The sequence below is a fragment of the Stenella coeruleoalba genome (genome assembly GCF_951394435.1).
Source record: "Stenella coeruleoalba genome assembly, chromosome: 19".
Taxonomy (NCBI): domain Eukaryota; kingdom Metazoa; phylum Chordata; class Mammalia; order Artiodactyla; family Delphinidae; genus Stenella; species Stenella coeruleoalba.
In genome coordinates this window covers 54,740,416-54,760,519 of record NC_137165.1, presented here as the reverse complement: position 1 = coordinate 54,760,519, position 20,104 = coordinate 54,740,416, and the positions used below count along the sequence as shown (strand labels likewise).

Sequence of the window (20,104 nt, the reverse complement as noted above, 5' to 3'; positions counted from 1 at the left end):
ATTCCTTATCCATTAGCCCTCTCCGATTCCTCTTTTCTCTTCCCAGCCCTTGTAAATACAGTACAGTTTGTGCTTTATTGATTTACTGTTACACAAAGTCCCCTGCAAGAGCTTATTTAAATCGTGATGTAGGGGAAACATGCTTTTGCATTGGAAGTCGAGAGAAACTAGCTGCGTTACAGCACCATTTATGTAGGAAAACAGTAATAAGTTCACACAGGAGTGTGAATTTATTAAAAGTTAATGGTAAGGCTTCCCTGGTGGCGCAGTGGTTGAGAGTCCGCCTGCCGATGCAGGGGACACGGGTTCATGCCCCGGTCCGGGAAGATCCCACATGCCATGGAGCCTGCACATCTGGAGCCTGTGCTCCGCAGCGGGAGAGGCCACAGCAGTGAGAGGCCCGCGTACCGCAAAAAAAAAAAAAAAAAAAAATTAATGGTAGGTGTTGTTTGGGGAAAAGCAAGCTTAATTGGCAGACGAGGTTGTAGTTGGGAAGGCTGAGAGACCTAAAATGCTTTCAAGGAGCATATGTAGAGGATATCTTACAGGACTTTGAAAGTTGTTGATCTTTATTCTGTCAGTTTCACTTAATTTTGAGTTTTATTTCCTCTGACTTAGTAGCAGCGTCCTTCCCTTTCTCAATCATGGAGAGACAGTTCTGTTTGCCTGTTATATATTAACTAACCAGGAATGGTGAAAACATTAAGGGCTTAGCGGTGTGCAAATCTACGCTCCACCTCCTAAAGGGAAGAGAGGTGGTGGGGAAGTTGGATCGTGCCATTCCCCTCCCAGCCACTAGTGGTCACTATCAGCCCAGGAAAGCTTGGTTGCTGTCTTTCTGGAAAGTTCCTGGGTCCAAGAGTTGAGAGAGGAAGAGGCGAGGTTACACCTAGTTACTTGAACATAATAAGGGGTGATTTAAATGTGGAGTCCCTGCATTTCAGAGAATTTTGGAATTTGTGACTTGCTTTTTAGAGCATTTAAATTTTCTGTCCTCCAGATAAATTTAAAGTCTTTGAGTAGAAAACTCACTGATTTGGTCTTTAATTTCTCTTAACCTGCCACACTCTTTACCTCCACTGCACACAGGGAAAATCCAGCTGGTACTGAAAGCAGGGGTTTGGTTTTCTTTGGTGCCAGTCTACAGCATTTAGTAAGGCTGCTGTCCGGGACCGATCCAGTGAGTCGTTGCAGTAGTAAGTTACCTTCCTGGTGTGAATAAAAGACATCTTTCTTGCCTTCTAGCTACAGTGCCTCAACTGTAGATGTGCCTCTACACATTATAGATTAATTTCTTCCATTATAGATTAATTTCTTTGGGTTTTGCTTTGCCCTTGCCTGGTTCTCGCTTTTAAAATGTTAATGCCTCATAGGAGGATTTTTGCATTAAGTCATTAACTCCCTAGCTGGGAAATTGGTTGATTTTTTTTTTTTAATATTTATTTATTTACTTGGTTGCTCTGAGTCTTAGTTGTGGCAGGCGGGCTCCTGAGTTGAGGCACGCAAACTCTCAGTTGCGGCATGCGTGTGGAATCTAGTTTCCTGACCAGGGATTGAACCCAGGCCCCCTGCATTGGGAGCACGGAGTCTTACCCACTGTGCCACCAGGAAAGTCCCAGAAATTCGTTGATTTTATTCTTGAGACTCTAGCAACTGAGCTTCCAAAGAACTTTGGATTCTGAGGAGAAGCGTTGGCACTAAAAGCCGTAAAATGAAGGGCAGTGGTAGGGAGGCATCAGGGGAAAAGTGTTGATACATACAACTTTTCCATCATCTCTTCACTTTCTCTGGTTGCAGTTTGCACCTGTTACAGGTGCTTGTGAAATACTCGCTGAATGAATGAATGAGTGGCTGATTTGCCGTAGACTCAGGCGTCACGGGGACAGAGTGGAGGGGCATGGTGTCTGGCCATTTGAACTCTGGAAGTCCCGGGACAGAGAGGAACTGAGTGCTGAGTGAACTTGCTCGCAAACCTCAGCCCCCAGCCCACCTGCAAGAGCTCAGGGAATATCTGGGCCCAGGTTATGATTTGGGGGAGGGGGAGGGGCCTGAAAATTCAGCACAGTTTCCTCCTTTTCCATGACCGGGAACAGGGATCACACTTGGGTTTCATCTCATTTGCCTCTCTGGTCACTTGGTACAAGGCCCAGGAGTTCTGTGTTAAGAACGATTCTGAAGCCCAGAGGCACAGACAAGATCAGTGTGCCGTGGTTCAGAATGGGGGCGACGGCACCTCGTGTGTCAGAGTTTGCCCTGGAGGACTGATTGTGCCTTTTCTCCCCTCCGTCTCTAGGGACCCAGCTGGGGCCTGGCCTGGGAGCCAGGATGGCCATCCAGGAAGCGGTGCTGATATGCCTGGGACTGCCTCTCCTCCTACTCCCAGGGGCCCGGTCCCAGAACCACGCCCCAGCTGGCTGCAGCCCGGACCTCAACCCCCTCTATTACAACCTGTGTGACCGCTCCGGGGCTTGGGGCATCGTCTTGGAGGCAGTGGCGGGGGCGGGCATCGTCACCACTTTTGTCCTCACCATCTTCCTCGTGGCCAGCCTCCCCTTCGTGCAGGACACCAAGAAGCGGAGCCTGCTGGGGACCCAGGTGTTCTTCCTGCTGGGGACCCTGGGCCTCTTCTGCCTCGTCTTCGCCTGCGTGGTGAAGCCTGACTTCTCCACCTGCGCCTCTCGGCGCTTCCTCTTTGGGGTCCTGTTCGCCATCTGCTTCTCCTGCCTGGTGGCCCACATGTTGGCCCTCAACTTCCTGGTCCGGAAGAACCACGGGCCCCGGGGCTGGGTGGTCTTCGTCGTGGCCCTGCTGCTGAGCCTCGTGGAGGTGATCATCAACACGGAGTGGCTGGTCATCACGCTGGTGCGGGCAGGCGGCGGCGAGGGTGGCCCTCCGGCCAACGGCAGTGCCAGCTGGGCCACCGCCTCCCCCTGTGCCGTCGCCAACGTGGACTTCGTCATGGCGCTGATCTACGTCATGCTGCTGCTGCTCTGCGCCTTCGCGGGGGCCTGGCCCGCCCTGTGCGGCCGCTTCAAGCGCTGGCGGAAGCACGGGGTCTTCGTGCTGCTCACCACGGCCACCTCCATCGCCATCTGGGTGGTTTGGATTGTCATGTACACCTACGGCAACCAGCAGCGCAACAGCCCCACGTGGGATGACCCCACATTGGCCATCACCCTCGCCGCCAATGCCTGGGCCTTCGTGCTCTTCTACGTCATCCCTGAGGTCTCCCAGGTGACCAAGCCCAGCCCGGAGCAGAGCTACCAGGGGGACCTGTACCCCACCCGGGGCGTGGGCTACGAGACCATCCTGAAAGAGCAGAAGGGCCAGAGCATGTTTGTGGAAAACAAGGCGTTTTCCATGGACGAGCCAGCCTCAGGTGGGTCATGGGACATCCTCCCCAGGTGCCCTTTTATTTTATTTTTTTAGTTTTTAAAAATTGTTGGCCACACCCTGCAGCCTGTGGGACCTTAGTTCCCCAGCCAGGGATTGAACCTGGGCCGCCGCAGTGAAGGTGCCGAGCCCTAACCACTGGACCACCAGGGAACTCTCCCCAGGTCCCCTTTTATTCCAGGTGGTTTACTGCAGGACAGGGGGCTGGTCTCCGGAGCAAAATGGGAGGTTCCTGAGATTATCCAGAGTTTTCTGCCTTAAAGTCACTAAATTCCATATTTAAAAAAAAATTCTTTATTTCTTTTTGGCTGCGTTGGGTCTCTGCTGCGGCGCGCGGGCTTCCTCTGGTTCCAGCGAGCGGGGGCTACTCTTCATTGCGGTGCGCGGACTTCTCACTGCGGTGGCTTCTCTTGTTGCGGAGCACGGGCTCTAGGCACACAGGCTTCAGTAGTTGCAGCACGTGGGCTCGGTAGTTGCAGCACGCAGGCTCTAGGGCACGCAGGCTTTAGTAGTTGTGGCGCGTAGGCTCAGTAGTTGTGGCTCTAGAGTGCGGGCTCAGTAGTTGTGGTGCACAGGCTTAGTTGCTCCGAGGCATGTGGGATCTTCCCGGACCAGGGACTGAACCCATGTCCCCTGCGTTGGCAGGTGGATTCTTAACCACTGCGCCACCAGGGAAGTCCCCTAAATTCCATTTTTTTAAGGATTTTTTTCCTATACTCGCGCAATTCATGAATATATTTTCATTGTAAAATTTTACACATTACAGGTAAAATTTCCCTCCACTGTCAGTTCTACCCCATTCCCTCCTGTTCTGTCCCCAGAACTGATCACTGTTGGCTGATAGTTTCCTGCCTCAGTTTCCTCATCTGTAAAATGGGGATAATAATGGTTCCTGTTTCATAGGATTCTTTTGAGGATTCAATTAATGCATCTTCTGGCGCTTGGAAGATACTCTAGAAGTATTAGCTATTAGCTCTGTCAATATTATTATCCTTCCAGAGCTTGTTTTTCCATTATGTACATATCCATAGTCTTAGTTTCCTCTTACAGTCTTTTCAGTTCAAACTTTTTTCTTTTTCATAAAATCGCGTGTGCCACATGCTGATCTAAGCAGCACCCGGTATCCGACAGCCAGCTCGTCCCCGAGCTCCTGCCCCGGCTCTTTGTTAATGGCATGGGGCTCTCCTGAGGTGCTAGGCAGCCCCAGAGCCTTGGTGGTTGGAGCCGAGGGCGCCTCGGAGGTGGAAGCAGCAAGAAGGCAAGAGAAGCCCCTGCATCCTGGGCCGAGCCCCCGGCGGAAAAAGCTTGGGAGGCAGGAGGGGGTGGGGGTGGCCATTCTCCAGGAGACTTGGCCAGACGTGCTCCCAGCTCCCTAAGGAAGGAGCCTCTTTCTGGCATTTGTTCATCGTAAGGACCACTAGCGTTTATTGAGCACACACTGAGTGCCAGGCATTGAGCCTTTCCGGATGTGCCCTGTGGCATGCGTCTCACGTGCTTTCTTAGCCGGCTGGATACAGCCCCTTCGTCTGCTGTGACCCGGAAAGCCTGGACGCTGACCCCCTACTCTGCTGATCGAGGAGTTGGGGGCTTAAGACTTGACCTGCCTGATTGTTGAGCACTACCTCTGGGACCTCTGCCAGGGGTCAGAGGCAGAGGCAAAGGCAGGGAGGTTTCAGAATCGGAACTCTCTGCCTTTTTTTTTCTCTACAAGCTGCGATCCCTGTAATCTCCGCCTTGGGGAAAGGAGTGATCCTCACCCTGCCAGGCACTGACCTTTGACCTGCCCAGTGGCGTGGCCCCTGGCATCCGCACAGCCTGGTGCCAAGTGAGGGGGGAAGGTGCAGTTGGTGAGGCTTGGGGACGAATGTTGGGAGGAGCCTCGGCGGCCCCCACCTTTGCTGTCACCTGCTGGCCAGAGAGCCTTTGTCCTCAAGGCAAACACTTCTGGGGCTGTAAGGGGTTTTTTTCCTTTTATTTTATTTTTTCTAAATGGAAAAATCAATTGAGTGAGCCCAGCACTTAGGAAGCCCTATAGAGTTGTGGTCCCTTTAGAGCTGCAGGGCCATCAGCCGGCAGGAGATGGGCATCCGCTGCCCCGGCCCTCGCGGCTCAGCCCTCTCCCCGGCCCCCAGAATTGGTCAGCAGCTTTCCTCCGACCCAGCGCCCAGCAGCGTAGGACAGATCGGGAAATCGACACCCCGGAAGGCACAGGGAAGTGTTCCCAGAGCTGAAAATAGTTCTGGAAACTTGCCAGGGGGCCACAGGACCGGATGTGCCTGCAGTCCCCCAGGTGGAGCTCTGGGTCCTGGGCAAACAGCACCCAGCCCTGCCCCATGCAGACTCTCGGGCAGTGGGGTCTCTGCTTATTTACCCTGGCGCCTGGCAGCTGGCCCACAGCAGGAGAGGCCAGAGCTGGAGGCTGGCCATCTTGGAAGGCGGCCGAAGGTCCATGTGCCCCTCTTGGCCTCTGGCCCCAGAGGGCGGAAGGGGATGTGAAGGTTGCTGACGGGACGTTTTTTCGGTGGGAGGGGGTGTCATGCTGCAGGGAAAGCCCCAGGGGAAGGCGAGCATTGTGCTCTCTGTGCATCTAAACAAAGTGATGCTGGACTCCACGGGGTGGGGTACACCTGCAGCCTCACCCCCAGGGCTGGCCTAGCCCCCTTTTCCCTCTCCCTGCCTCCTGGGGAGCCTTGCCTGAGAGCAGGAAAGGGAGCTTAAAGCCCAGCCCGGAACAGCTGCTATGTCTCCTTGCAGCTAAGAGACCAGTGTCACCGTACAGCGGGTACAACGGGCAGCTGCTGACCAGTGTGTACCAGCCCACTGAGATGACCCTGATACACAAAGCCCCGGTGAGTGGGGTGCCCGGGTGTGCAGGGTGGGTGGCAGCGGGAGGGAGGAGGCAGGCTCTGCATCCGATGCGTCAGCCTTCGGGAGCCCAGGACCCCAGCTCCCGAAGCCTTCCTCCTGGGGTTGATGCTCCCGCTACCTTTCGCGACACTGTGGCGGGACCTGTCTGCCCCGTGTCATCGGGGTGTCAAACACCCACTGAGGACAGCTGCTCAGAACAGTCTCTCTCTGAGCTGGTGGGAGCTGCCAGCTTTCCCCTAAGCAGCTTAGGGAGGGACAAGGGGGGGCCTCAGCCAGGTAGGTACCATTCGTGGTGGACCGAGGACCACAGGGCAGGTCTGGGTGGGTATTAGCTGCTCCACCACAGCTGTCCCAAGAGGCTCTCCTGCTCCCTTCCCCCCACCAGCAGGCAGCAGCTCTCGACCTTACACCTCCCCTGGGCTCTGGAAACCAGATGCTCCATTAGCCAAGGGAGGGCGGGTGGGAACAGGAAGCCAGTGGGTTAGAGTCTCACTCCTATACGTGCCTCCTCCCCGCTGGCTGACAGTTGCTCTTGGGGAGACCCCTCGCTCTCCTGAACCTGCAGCTAGGTCCCAGGAGAGGGAGGCTGCGGCCAGGAGCCAGGATAGGCCGAGGAATGAGTCTCTGAAGGGCACAAGCACAGTTTGCCGGCCCCCAGACACCCAGGGTGCCCCACCTGGCCACCCCTCACCTGCGTGCATGGAGTCGTGCTTCTTCAGGAAGGAGCTGAACTAATCGATATTTTCTCTCACGGTGGCTTCAGAAACATGGTCCCTCGACCCCCAGCGTTACCATCCCCCGGGAGCTTGCTAAAAAGGCACAAGGGCCAGCGGTGTGATGGAGCGAACAGTTAGCATCTCTTCAGTGATGTCACCTCGATAACTTGGAGTTATCCAAGCCATGATGGGAATAACCGCCCACAGAGATCTGCCAACATTACAGATCAGGGTCGTGAAACATTCACCAGCTCACCGCGGGGTGGGGCTCCCTAGGCATGGCTGTGGCTTCATAAACAGTCAGGTGATTCTGACACACAGCCAGGTTGGAGAACCCGCCCTTGATCTAGATGTTCCAGGAGCTACAGGGGGAGGGGGAGTTGGAGATGGTAAATGGGTTGGGAGGACCACCCGGGTCTGAATGGATTCAGAAGGCAGCTTGGGGCCCTGGAGCTGCGGGGGTTTGGTGGCAGCTGTGTGCCTAGGGATGAGGCAGGTGAGGCCTGGAGCTCACCTTCCCTCCAGGGTGGGACCTGGGACCCATGCCCCAGCCTCACCCACACGGGAACAGAACCAACGCAGCTCCGACTAGGATCCAGGCAGAGACCTTGGATTTTAAGTCTCCAAAACTTAAAACTCTCAAACCCCAAACCATTCGGGGTTTAAGTCTCTAAATCAGACTGCTGGATGAGAAACGGGTGACACGCCTGGGGCCTGACAGAAGGGTGTTCTGGGCCCGGCACACCAGCCGGTGATGCCGTTGGGGGGGTGTAATGCCACCGGGGGTACTCAGCTAAGAGTCTTGGAGGAAGGGGGCCTGGGAGCGTAGCCGGGCGGGTCACAGAAGCCCTGTGTGTTTCACTCTCTGTTGGGCCCCAAGGTTTAGGGAGTGGGACAGGGCTTGAGAGGAAGATCCTTTTGGAAAGAGCCGTCCACTGTGTGAAGCCCCAGGACCATCGGAGGTGACTGGGAGCCTCATTTCCATGCCCAGAGGGTGGCCCTCTGCAGGGTGAGATAAGGGGCTGGAGGTCAGAGGTCAGCTCCTCCATTTCCAGACTCGGAGTCATCCATCTCAGGCCCGGCTGGAAGGGGGCGGAGGGGGAGGGCAGGGAGGGAAGGGGGAGCTGGCAGGCGCAGCCCTGCAGGAAGCGGAGTGGGAGTGTGTGTGCATCCGCCCGGGCAGAACCCAGCTGTGACACCGCCTGTTCTTCCTTCCAGTCGGAAGGAGCTTACGACGTCATCCTCCCGCGGGCCACTGCTAACAGCCAGGTGATGGGCAGTGCCAACTCCACCCTGCGGGCCGAAGACATCTACGCAGCCCAGAGCCACCAGGAGGCCACCCTGCCGAAGGAAGGCAAGAACTCCCAGGTCTTTAGAAACCCCTACGTGTGGGACTGAGGCGGCACCAGGAGGAGGCGGGAAGATCTGGGGACCTGACCCGGGCGAGGGTCTTCCTGGGAGCCCGTGCTCTCCCCTCCCCCTCCCCCTCGCTGGCTCAGGACAGGTCAGGGCCTCAGCCGGGAGGCCCTCCCCATCTGCCAGTGTTCGGCTGGGCGTCCCCGGGCCCCTCACCCACTCCTCAGTGTCTGTGGAGTCCAGGAGCCAACTCCGGCTTCGTGTCAGGGTCACCTGGCTTCGTGTCAAGGTCACCTGCGGCGGCCACGCTCCAGCCAAATCGTGTTCTTCCTGGGGTGGCGGCCAGTCAGCACCTACGTTCTCTGGAGTCTTCAGAGAGATTCCTGCAACCTTGAGAGATGTCTCAGGCGCTTCTGTCCCGGGTCTTGCTCCTCTGTGAGGGGCAAGGGTGCCTAATAAACACGTTTCTGCTTTATTAACCCTTCTTCTGGGAATGTCGTGTCTGATCTGGGCTCTCGGTGTCTGATCCGCCCCTCCACCCTGGCCTGTGGGTGTTTCCTCTTTCTCCTCCCCCGCTCTGAATCCAGCTCCCAGGAAGGCCGCTGCTGGGTTTTCCTTCTGTGCAACGAAGCAGCTGACACCTCTCCCCAGGGAAGGGTTCTTCAGCTAAGCCTGGGTCCATGTCCTGTGCCATCAGCATGGACCTCTGGGCCCGGCTCCTGTCTCGGGTCTCGTGCAGCATCTGGGCTTATGTGAAACGAGGCAGCTTTCCTCTGGGATCCCCTCCACTGGGGTCGGGGCCGGGGGAGTTCTGTGGAGGGTATTTGAAGGGAAGATGGGCTGGCTTCAGCCCCTTTAGTGGGAAGGGTGGTGCAGATCCGGCAGTGGATGGGGTGCAGGGCCACTGCTCCATCTCTCAGATCACACTGTGTGTGTGTGTGTGTGTGTGTGTGTGTGTGTGTGGCTGGGAGTGATTCGCAGAGGACCAGGACCTGTTTTCAAAGGTGGGAAGGGGCGGGCCAGGTTCTGGTAGGTTTCACTCCTGGGCAGGAACTTAAATGCCCATTTGCTCAGTCCTTTATGGTAAAACCTTTCCACAGTGGCTCATTTGAATCCTCGGGGCTGCCCCTGAAAGATGGGTAGGACAGTAAGTACTTTCTCTCCCTTTTCCAGAGTCAAAATCCCAGAACCAGACCATTTTAGGGTTAGACAGGGCCCTGGGGGTAAGTGATCAAAGTAGCTCTCTCAACGCCTCTGACAGGTAAGCAGACTGACCCAGAGAGGCCACAGAGCCTCTGGAAGTGGCCGTGCTGAGACTGGCCAGGCTTTCCCAAGACTCTGGCTTGTAGCGGGTCCCGGTGGCCTGGGTTCAGACGCGCAGTGGTGCTCTGACCCTTTGCAAGGGGCTGGCCAAGTCGGCTCCTCCCAGGTTTGGGAATGTTTCTCCCCAACTCGCCAGAAGCTATTTTCTGACACCGGTTGTAGGGAAAAGATGTTTCTGTTGGAAGAGGGGAGAAAGGTTGCTGGAAGAAAAAAAAATCAAACTTCTCCTTCGATGTCAGATTGCACCAACTCCCCTGGAGACTCAAACCCTTTTATTAGTTGTTGAAACACTTGTTCTTTCTGGTTACTTTAGGCTCAGTCCCCGAAAAATAACACAAGATGGTAGACGCCCTCTTCCCTGGACCGCACGTCGTTCTGCTGTCCTCATTCCTGTGTCCAGGCTGGGCAGGGCCCTTGTCACTGGAGCGGGAAGGGCCCGGAGGCCACCGATCTGGAACAGTGGAGTCAGGGGCCGTGTGAAACCCTGGGGCATGTGGCTGGGGCTGTGGTCCACCCCCCCTCCCCGCCCCCGCAATTCCTGCCCAGCCCAGCCTCTCCTGGTCCCCAAGTGACCTGAGACCACAGGAGCCGTCTGCAGACACCCAGCCTCCCTCTGGATGCCCTCCCCCGACATCACAGCCCCTGTGCCCCCTGCTGTGGGTGTCCAGATGGTCATCCTTCCTGGCCATCTTTCGGTTCCAGCCTCAGCCAGTCCCGCCCTGCTCCAAGGCGAAGCCAAACCGCGGCGAAGGTGGCCCTTGCCCTTCTCACCTGCACCTCCTGCCACCACCTGGACCGTGGAAGGCCGCTGAGCTGGGCAAAGCTCACTCGAGACCCGGACAGATCGTGCCTCTCTTCCTGGCCTGCGGGTCCTGGATCTGAGCCCCTCTGCATCACAACCTGATACCTTCATTGAACTAGGTCCCATAAAGACACAAGGTAGGGGCTAGGGCGGCATTCTCAGGGGTCGACTGAGAGTCCTGGGCCAGATGAACCGGGGTCTAGGCCTCTCCCAGGACTGAGACTTGTGGGACTGGGCGCAGCCCCTTAGGTACGAGGTGTCCAGGACTGAAGACTGTGCCATTTCCTGGCGGGCAGATGGCTAGGCTTCTGCCTCACCTTGGGCACCTCGACAGCGCTGGTGCTGTCATCACCCATGACAGGCTCCACCAGGTCCTGATGGCCACCGAGGGAAATGGGGGCGTCCTGGCGACCTGCATGATGCTGGCACTGGCAAAGATGTGCTCACAGCTCCAGACTCGTGGGAACGAGATCTCTGCAGTGTCTCCTTGGCCTCCTGCCCTCGGGTACCAGAGCTGGCTCCTCCAAGGGGCTCAAGCCAGGTGTGTCCCCAGAGCTCACCTCTGCCTGCTGAGACGAGGCAGGATGAGCACAACACAGGTGCTGACCCCATAGGCGGTCCCACAGCCCTCACCCCCACCCCAGCGCCACCCTCTTGCCCCCAGCACCTGCGCCTTTGTCACCAGCGTGTTTCTCCAGGGCTAAGTTGGGTGAACAGGCCCTGCAGAGAGCAGGGCTGTACCCCCGAGTGTGACGACCCCCTCCCCATCCACTGACCCTTGTCCTGGACTGTCCAGTTCCATGAATGGAGTATTAGTTACTCTGATGGAAGGGGAGGGGGGAGCTCTGAGCACCCCCGACTCCTTGTGATCTAGGTTAGTAGCCCCAAATCCCTCACGGTGAATAAAGGCTCTATCTCGCTTTTCGAGCTGATAGTCTCGAGTGAGTCCTGGCAGTGCCAAGGGGCCACGGGGAGCAGCCTGCAGTGAATGTGGGTTTGTTCAGAGTCTGAGTCCCCTGGAGGCCTGCGGGCGAGGCTGGGGAGGGATGGGCTCCTGAAAGATGCAAACCTGCCCAGATTCAAGAACACCCCGTGGCCCTGCTTCCTCCAGTCTATGGCCAAGTGAAGAAGACAGAAGTGTTCCAGCTGCATCACAAGCCTTGAATGGAAAAAACCAGAATAGGCCAGAACATGTTGCAGGTGACGTCAGGCCAACACCTTGGTAAACGGCACCCCCATTTCTGTCAAACCTTGTAGCTCGGGGCGGAGTAGTTTGGACTTAATCACTGCTCAGGATTACATGACCTTATTCTCTGTGAGGAATTACTACCACAGAATCCCTGTGTGTTCATTAAGAATTTGTCTGGGATTTATTAATATATATTTTTAAATCCAGCTCCTTGCCTTCTAGACCAACAAAGGCTGTCTGATTCCAACTAAATTTTTTTCTTGGTTGGGGATTTGTTCTAAGGGGAAACCAGGCCTCCCAAACAGGCCAAGCCCAAGGTCACTGTCTCCCCACACACCCCCTCTCCCCCCAAACACAAGGCCTGGTGATGCAGGCATGGGGCAAGAGAGGGGACCCACCTTTATCATAATCTTGCTGCTGCCTGGTGGGCTGGTGGGGAGGGAGGTGGGAGCACCGTTGGGTAAACTTCTGGGCTCATGGGAAGGTGGGTGGGAGTCAGGAGGACCTGCCAAATGCCACGCCCAGCATTCAGTTCACACATGTGGTTCCTGAACTCTTTCAGGGTACCTCACAGTTCCTGTAAGAGCGAGAAACAGGTTAAGTGACTTGCCCACAGTCACGCAGCTAGTTAGAGTCCGTCAGCCCTCCAATCCGTTCTCACCAGGTCCAGCACTTCTAGCTCCAGGGGGACCCGCGGTGCTGAGGCACAAGTGCGAGTGACCTGACTTTGTTTCCTGTCTGCCGTCTGCACTCTGGGCCCTCTTAGATGCTGCAGCCCCCGCTCGCAGCAGCCGCATGAATTATTTAGCATGTGCGCCAGCCCGGTAATGCTCTGACCTCATCCCCCTAGGGCTCAGGGCGGGGCTCTGACCTCGGTCTCCTTGAGGAAAGGCTGCTGAAGGGCGGAGGCTGGGACGTGGGTCCCTGTGGGATGTGGGTGACCGAGGGGACATCAGTACCCTCAGGGAAGTGGGTGGGGGCCAGAGCCCAACTGCCCTTGTAGCCGGAGGCAACTCTGCAGAGGGGAGAACGCACCCCAGGAATCAGATGGCCACGGGTGCGGATCCAGGCTCTGGCTTACTAACTTTGTGACTCTGGGCAGCCCTCTTGACTCTCCCTCAGTTTCCTCATCTGTAAAATGGAAGAGCTGACACTCTGAGTTCGTATTTAGTGCTGAGCTTCTCAAGGTCACTCCGTGGAAGTGAGTGCCAAGGATACGCATCCAGGAGCTAGCTGCCGCCTGTCTCCTGCCCAGGCAGGCTGCCCTCCAGGCCACATTTCACCACCTTCTGCCCTCTGGAGGTGCCACGTCTTCTCTTTCCTCTGCTGTCCCTCACGGGTGCCCAATGGGTGGGACAGCAGGTTGCTGGGGTTGGAGGGAGACCCCAAGGAGAAGGACAGACCCTTGGCAGAACCCTGACCGGCAGGGGTCGGCAACCGAGGTGTTAAGAGGGTCACCTGGGCACAAGAATTCAAGAAGAGCTAAGGCTGAACTGCTTTCAGTCCGTAAGCAAATGCTTACTAAGTCCCTACTCCGGGGACCTAGCAAGAGCGGATCCCTGCCCGCTGGGGGCTCACAGCCTAACTCCTCCTTCCCCAGGTCAGACCCAGGGGCTGAAGTGGACGCGGTGATGGTGGGTTCCATCCCGGATCCAAGCTGGCATTAAGCAAGTGGATCACACTTCCGCCGGACCCCTCCCGCCCGCGTCCCTCCGAGTGGCCCTTCTGCTGTCAACAGGGCTCCTCGGGTGCGACCCGGTTCTTACTAACTCCCGGACTTTGGGCAGCTTCCCTCACCCTGCCCGGGTTTCCTCATTTGTAAAATAGACCCCAGCCTCCAGCTCTGCCTAAGCCCTGGAGCTGGGGCCCCCAGCAGTTGATTGAGAGGGGCCCCGAAACCATAGGGCTGTGCTGAGGGTGACCCTAGGGGCCTCGACTCCGGGTCTGGAGGAGAGCAGGGCGGACGCGGGGCCACCGCCCGCTGGCGGTGCCTGGAGCAGAGGCACTGGGGGCGGGGGGCCGAGGGGCGGGGACGGGGAGTGGCGAATCCCAGGCAGCTCTCTGCTCCTTGCCCCGCCTCTCCGGCCCTGCCCTGAGGAGGGGGGCGGGGGGAAGCGGGCCCCCGAACGCCGCAGACGCCCCACTGTCTCCCACGCACCTGGGGTGGCAGGAGGTGGGGCTGAGGACCGAGCCCCGGGCGCCCGGACGTCACTCTCCAACGAGGACCCGCCCCCCAGCCCCCAGCCAACCTGGGTCCGCCTGCTGCTCCCCACCCCCGGCCCCGCCCCCGACACCCCTGCAACCTGATCCCCGCCGCCGGGGCAGCCGGCCCGGACCGGTTGTCTCCACTTGTATAGCCGTCTGGGCTGCGGCCTGCCCGGGGCCGCCGAGTCCTGGCCCTTCTCCGCCTTCAGGGCCCGGCCCGGCCAAGACCCGGTCCTTCCACTCAGCTTCCCCTCTGGGGACCTTTTTTCCGCCCCCTCCCAGGCTGCGAGCCCCGGACCCGGGCCGATTCCTGCAGCGTTCATCCTTGTATCTCTGGGCCCAGCACAGAGCGGGGGCCAGGGAAGCGGGTTCCTGTTCCCTTGAGAAGAAATCCCCTCTGGGAGGCTCGCTGAGCTCATGAAGCTTGGATGGGTGGGTGTGATGGGGCCCGGGGAGCCCCACTGCCTCCTGCCTGCCTTGCCTCTAGGGCGGGATTCCTCAGACTGGCGCTCCTGACGTTTGGACCCAGACCATTCTCCGTGGTGTGGGCCGTCCTATGCAGTGTAGGGCAGTGCGCAGCGTCTCTGGCCTCCACCTTCTAGATGCCAGTAGCGCCGCCACCATCCCCCTAGCTGCGACAGCCAAAAATGTCTCCGAACATTGCCCGGTGGCCCCTGGGGGCAAACTCCTGGATTGAGAACCACTCCTGGGGGTATTGCCGTGGGCGTCCAGCCGAGGCACACAGGGCCCTGGGTCTGGGTCTGGAGCTGGGGGCACAACCCCCCCTCCCCACTCCGCTCCAAGTCCAGGACTCTGACGGGCTTCCCCTCCTCGACTGGTTTGTAGGAGCCTCAGGCCAGCCTGGAGACTATGACCCCTCAGCCTGACGACATTCAGGCAGCATGTGACCAGCCAGCTCCCCTCACTGCGCAAACCCCTTCTCAGCTCCTCCCCCAGGTGGGTACTAAGCGGGGCCCTGGGGCCGGGGATGCGGGAGACTCAGATGTTTCTGTCACCAAGAGTCAGTGTAGTTGGGGCACCAGAAGGGCAGCCTCCGGTTCACAGAGAGGAGCTGGGGGAGGGGCCTTGGTGGGCTGAGGCCACCCACTGAGCCCGGGGGCTGTCAGGATGGAGGGTCAAGGGAGCTTCTCCATCAGCGGGGGCTTAGCTGTGGACCCCAATCCTTGGGGTCAACCAGACGTGACAGGGCTCAGCCTCTGTTCTCTTTCCATAGGGGAGGCAAAAAATAGGGCAGCCTCTTACACACGAGCGTGCACACACACACGCATACACATCACACATACACAGACGTACACACCTGGAGGTAGAGGGCAGGGGAATGGGGTTTTTGGAGCACAAAAAACTATAGGTCCCGGCTGGGGAAGATTCAGTTCGGCCCCTGAACCAGGCCCGCTTGGGGCTGGCCCTCACAGCCAGGTCGGGCGGGCGTAGAGAGAGGGTGGGGTACCCGCCCCTCCAGATGCAAAGCAGAATTTTCAAAAGGATCCAATCCCAGCGGGAAGTGGGGAGGTTTTACTAGTCCCTTCTTTCCCCATATTCATATTTTCCAGTATCTGCATAAAGAGACAAAAGACATCATAACAGGTTAAAGAGGAGGGGACGGGTCCCCAGGACCAGGCAGATGAGGGACAAGATTTTTCACTGTCTCCCACCCCCACCTTTCCCTCCTTGCTTCCTTCCTCTCATTCCTTCCTTCTCCACAAAAACAAATGACATATCTTTGGGACCTCCCTGGCGGTCCAGTGGTTAAGGCTCCACCCTTCCAGTGTAGGGGACTCGGGTCCGATCCCTGGTCAGGAAATTAAGATCCCACGTGCCTTGAAGTTCAGCTTAAAAAACAAAAAAAAATACGTATTTAAAAACAACTGATCTGAAAGAAAGAAAAGGTGCCCGTAAAGTGAACTCACCCTGTAGCAGCCCCCTTCCCACGGGCCTGTGTGGTCACTGCCCTGCCCTTTGCAGAGGCCGGACGCAGCGATCCTCGGCCACACCTCTCACTCCTCGTCCCCTAAGAAAGATAGGCAGCTCTCACCCCGCCAAGTCTGTCCAGTGCCTTCTCCCCTGGGGAGGTTTTTGAGGCAGCTGAGGATGGGGGCCTGGAGAAAGAAGAGTGTGTTCATTGCATGCAGGGGCATGGGAATCCCACACCCACCCCACCCCTACCTTGCTAAATAATTGCAATTCTGAGGACTCTGAATGAGATATTCAGGCCGCAGGTTGGCGTGCTCCTGCAGTCTTCAGTTTTTCTGCATGTAGCTCATCCTTATAAAGCATGCCATGTCCCGCAGGGCAGACAGTTCAGACCTGGGAATAACATTTGGCTCGTTCATTTCATTCATTCTTTACTTCTTCATCAATATTTATTAAAGGCTGTTCCCTACCATGATGCTCACTGACATCAGTTTCCACACGGAACTCTGTCAGGCACACAATTTTCCTCGCGCCGCAAATCTGTGACCTCCATCTCTGCGTGTCACTTCAGCCACCTGTCAGCTGTCTCTGGGAGTTACCACCCACCGTCTGTGTGATTTCTACAGCTACCTTACCGTATCGAGGAGGCGCTGCTATACCCTTGGGCTGCAAGGACAGAGTCACCCATAAGTGTACCTGTGTTGGGGGTGAGGGCTGACCTGGGAGAGCTTGTCAGATTAGAAAGTGGAGCCCATGACCCCTGGGCAGGGGTAAGTGAGTCTCTCCCTCGGTCAGAATCACAAAGGCCACCAGGGGAGTTTGTGAGTCATCAGAAGGTCCATTCTCCATGGGGACCAATGAGTAGAGAATCTGGTATATTCGTTTGCTACTTTGCCATCTGCCAAGACTGGGAAACTTAAACGACAGAAGTGCATCATCTCACGTTTCTGGAGGCTGGAAGTCCAAACTCAAGGTGTCGGCAGGGTTGGTTCCTTCTGAATCTGTGAGGGAAGGGTCTGTTCCAGGCTCTCTCCTTGGCGGGCGGATGGCCATCTTCTCCCTGTGTCTCTTCACATCATTTCCTCTGTGCATGTCTATGAGTCCAAATGTCCCCTTTTCATAAGAACTCCTGTCATACTGGATTGGGGATCACCCTCATGATCTCATTTTAACTTGATTATTCCTATAAAGACCCTCTCTCCAAATCATTCTCATTCTGAGGTACTAGGACTTCACCGTATGAATCTGGGTAGGGGGGATGAAACTCTCCCATAACCCCTGGGCTAGTCTTGGGCAAAGTTGAGGTGAGTGGGCAGTCCCCTGGGGTGGCCCCAGGAAAGGACCGCCTTGAGAAGTGCAGTCTTGCAGGCATGGCATGGTCGTGTCTCAAGCAGCCCCGTGCAGGCTTCGTTTGATTCTCTCTGGGATGCGATACCCCTGCACGGGGGCTGAGACTCCCTGGCACCACGAGGCTGAGATTTTTTTTTCTCCTCCAGGAAAGCAGGTGGCATTAATAAATAAACGGAGACAATTATCTCCCTTGTCCATAAGCCAAGAATGTTGACCTCCTTGTGCCCCTTCCCAGATAAGGGCTGCAGATCTGGGTCAAGGGAGGACCGGCACTGAGCAACCCCACCTGTAAAGTCCCTCTGTTTAGAAAGCATGCCTCCTTGTCTTTCGTGTGTCAATCAAAGGATAGGGAAGGAGCTGCCCCCACCCCACAGCATCCCAAGTGAGGTGAGAGAGCTGTGATTGGCTCTCAGAGTGAGCCCACAGTTGCCCCGGAGGAAGGCCAGAAAAGCCATGGGCATCTCCCCATCTTGGGTCCAGAGCACCACCATAAGTGTCGGCCACCCCAGGAGTGAGCTCCGCCCACCAGCTCTGATCCCCAAGGCCACCTGGGCAGGTGGTTAAAGAATCCATCTTCCAAGGAACAGAAGCTGCAGGTAACACCCGAACACAGTGGTGTATTCCAACTGGAGGGCACAAAGGACCACAGTCCTCTTGGCCAGTTTCGGACTCACTGAGATTACAAAGGAAGTTCAGCCTTGCCCAGTAGGAGGGAAAGCCCCTACCCTGGCATTCCCGGGGTGCAAGGCGCTGAGGAAGGGTCTTTTCAGATGGCCATCCTGCCCCTGCTGTCCTAGTGGTGACCAGGGGAAAGTTTTCTGGCCACCCTTGGACGGGGCAGCAGGGAAGGGGGACTCCAGGGACAGAGTCAGAACCTCCTGGAGGAATCTTGTTTAGTTTGATGCTGACCTTGGAAGTTCCAGGTTTTCTCTTTCTAAAGATCGTTCTTTACAAACTCTTTCCTCTTCCAAGTTTCAAATCCTGAAATCCTTTCCGCTGCCATAACCTCTTTACCCTCCACCTTCCCTCCCACCCTTTCCTTGGACTTACTTCCCCTCACTGGGGTTCCCCATCTCCCAGCCCCCTCCTTCCTCCAAATCCACCAGGACCCAGTCTTCCAAGCGCCCCTGGGCAAGCTCATCCTGGCAGTACAGTCTGTAAATGAGGGTGCTGCTGGTCACAACCACACCAGTGACCAAAAGGTGGTCCGAGCCACCTTACCCTGCCCCTGTTAGTCTAATCTTTTTTTTTTTTTTAATTTATTTTTGGCTGTGTTGGGTCTTCGTTGCTGCACGCGGGCTTTCTCTTGTTGCGCTGAGCGGGGGCTACTCTTCGTTGCGGTGCGCGGGCTTCTTATTGCGGTGGCTTCTCTTGTCACGGAACACAGGCTTTAGCTGCGCGGGCTTCAGTAGTTGTGGCCCTCAGGCTCAGTAGTTGTGGCTCTCGGGGTCTAGAGCTCAGACTCAGTAGTTACGGCACACGGGCTTAGTTGCTCCGCGGCATGTGGGATCTTCCCGGACCAGGGCTCGAACCCGTGTCCCCTGCACTGGCAGGCGGATTCTTAACCCCTGCGCCACCAGGGAAGTCCTGTTAGTCTAATCTTAACACAGCTTTGGGAGAATCTGGGTCACCACAGGCACAGTTATCTTTCTGTTGCTTGTACAACGCTTTAACAAATATTTCTGATGCTCAGGGATGCAGAGGCATGTGAGTGCGGTGGCATTGAACTCTTTACTAGGACTCTAGGGCCCTCCGTCACTCACCCTAATGCCCCAGACCTCTGGGAACCCAATGGGAATCCTGACACTGTCTGGGGAATGCTGGGGAGATGCTGATCTCCATACCCCTGTGCAGGTACCAGAGAGCTCTTTAAGCCACTCCCACTGATTTCATTTCATTCAATAAGTATCTATTGAGTTGGTCACCATGTGTAAGGCACAGTCCTATCCTGTCCTATCCTCTCTGCCACCTCTGACCACAAGTAGAGTCCCAGGTATCCCACGAATCCTGCACAGTAATTTCCTAAACTTATCTGATTGTAGGCATCTTCTGGGGGGTCTTGTGAAAAATGAAAGATTCAGGAATTCCCTGGCGGTGCAGTGGTCAGGACTTGGTGTTTTCACTGCCGTGGCCCGGGTTCAATCCCTGATTGGGGAACTAAGATACCACAAGCCGTGGTGAGGCCAAAAAAACACCCCAAAATAAAAAAGACAGATTCCCAGTCCCCAGCCCTGGAGAATCCTGACGCGGGAGGTCTGAGGCGGGCCCGGGATCTGTGTTCACAGCCAGCTGGGAACAGGACAAACATCCTTCTGGAATTTTCAAGGGCTCTGTCCATCCACGTCCCAGAATATCTCCAGGAGGGCAGAGATCCAGTGGGACTGAGAAGGAGGGTGCGGGGCCCTGGGCCGCCTGTCTGTGCTGATCGCTGTGTCTGATCTGTGACCCCTCCTCCACGCAGGCCACTTGGATTTCTGCCTTGACCTCAGAATCACTTCTACCTTTTAAGGGTAATCTTTTGTGTTTTCCTGTCTTTGTTTCCGTGTTTCCCCCTGAACCACAAACTCCTGGAAAGGAGAATTGTTGTATTTTTATCTTCATGTTCCCGTCTTTGGGCCCAGTTCTTGGTACAGCCCAGATCTCCATTAAATATTTGTCAAATAAATGAATAAATGGTGCCTGGGCATAGAGTGCCCCCTGGTGGAGCCAGAGAGTATGGCAGGATCTTGGATCTTGGCTGGAACAGTCGACCTGGAGGGACGTGTCCTGGCCCTCGGGTTCAGGGCAGCCCGTCCAAGTGTGACGTCACGTGGGGCTGGGGTAGAGGTAGGGGTCCATGGACAAAGTCTGAGGGGAAGGGGTGGGCTGCGCCTTTGAAAGATGTGGCTTTCCTAGGATAGGCAGGGCTGGCCAGACAGTGAGACCCAGAGTCTACACTCTTAATCACTCTCAGCGTCCATCTATCCATCT

General features: G+C 56.5%; 2 protein-coding genes across 6 annotated transcripts in view; both read left to right on the top strand.

Annotated features, from left to right (window-relative positions):
* Positions 1 to 2,077: 2,077 nt before the first annotated feature.
* On the top strand, positions 2,078 to 10,169 carry GPRC5C (G protein-coupled receptor class C group 5 member C). 2 transcript variants are annotated; one of them, XM_079904967.1, is made up of 4 exons: positions 2,078 to 3,379; positions 6,148 to 6,242; positions 8,196 to 8,345; positions 9,970 to 10,169. In XM_079904967.1, the coding sequence occupies exons 1-4, from the start codon at positions 2,326 to 2,328 to the stop codon at positions 10,000 to 10,002; spliced, it is 1,332 nt and encodes a 443-aa protein (XP_079761093.1). In that variant the 5' UTR covers positions 2,078 to 2,325; the 3' UTR covers positions 10,003 to 10,169. The 2 variants fall into 2 exon arrangements, with proteins under 2 accessions (XP_079761093.1, XP_079761094.1); XM_079904968.1 differs by lacking the exon at positions 9,970 to 10,169 and having other exon boundaries at positions 8,196 to 8,714.
* Positions 10,170 to 14,175: 4,006 nt separating this feature from the next.
* Positions 14,176 to 20,104, top strand: part of CD300A (CD300a molecule) — a gene marked incomplete at its 5' end in the record, with an annotated part of 30,952 nt that continues 25,023 nt past the window's right edge. For 3 of the 4 annotated variants that reach the window (XM_079906165.1, XM_079906164.1, XM_079906161.1), the window contains one exon: positions 17,582 to 17,730. Of the gene's footprint in view, positions 14,285 to 14,698; positions 14,810 to 17,581; positions 17,731 to 20,104 lie in introns of those variants that run through there. The other variant, XM_079906162.1, reaches the window with a different exon arrangement.

Bases quoted from the DNA above. Each gene is read 5' to 3' on its own strand.
- GPRC5C (XM_079904967.1), top strand. From the start codon at position 2,326: ATGGCCATCCAGGAAGCGGTGCTGATATGCCTGGGACTGCCTCTCCTC. The intron at 3,380-6,147 runs GTGGGTCATGGG...GTCTCCTTGCAG, and splicing joins CATGGACGAGCCAGCCTCAG to CTAAGAGACCAGTGTCACCG. The intron at 6,243-8,195 runs GTGAGTGGGGTG...TCTTCCTTCCAG, and splicing joins CCCTGATACACAAAGCCCCG to TCGGAAGGAGCTTACGACGT.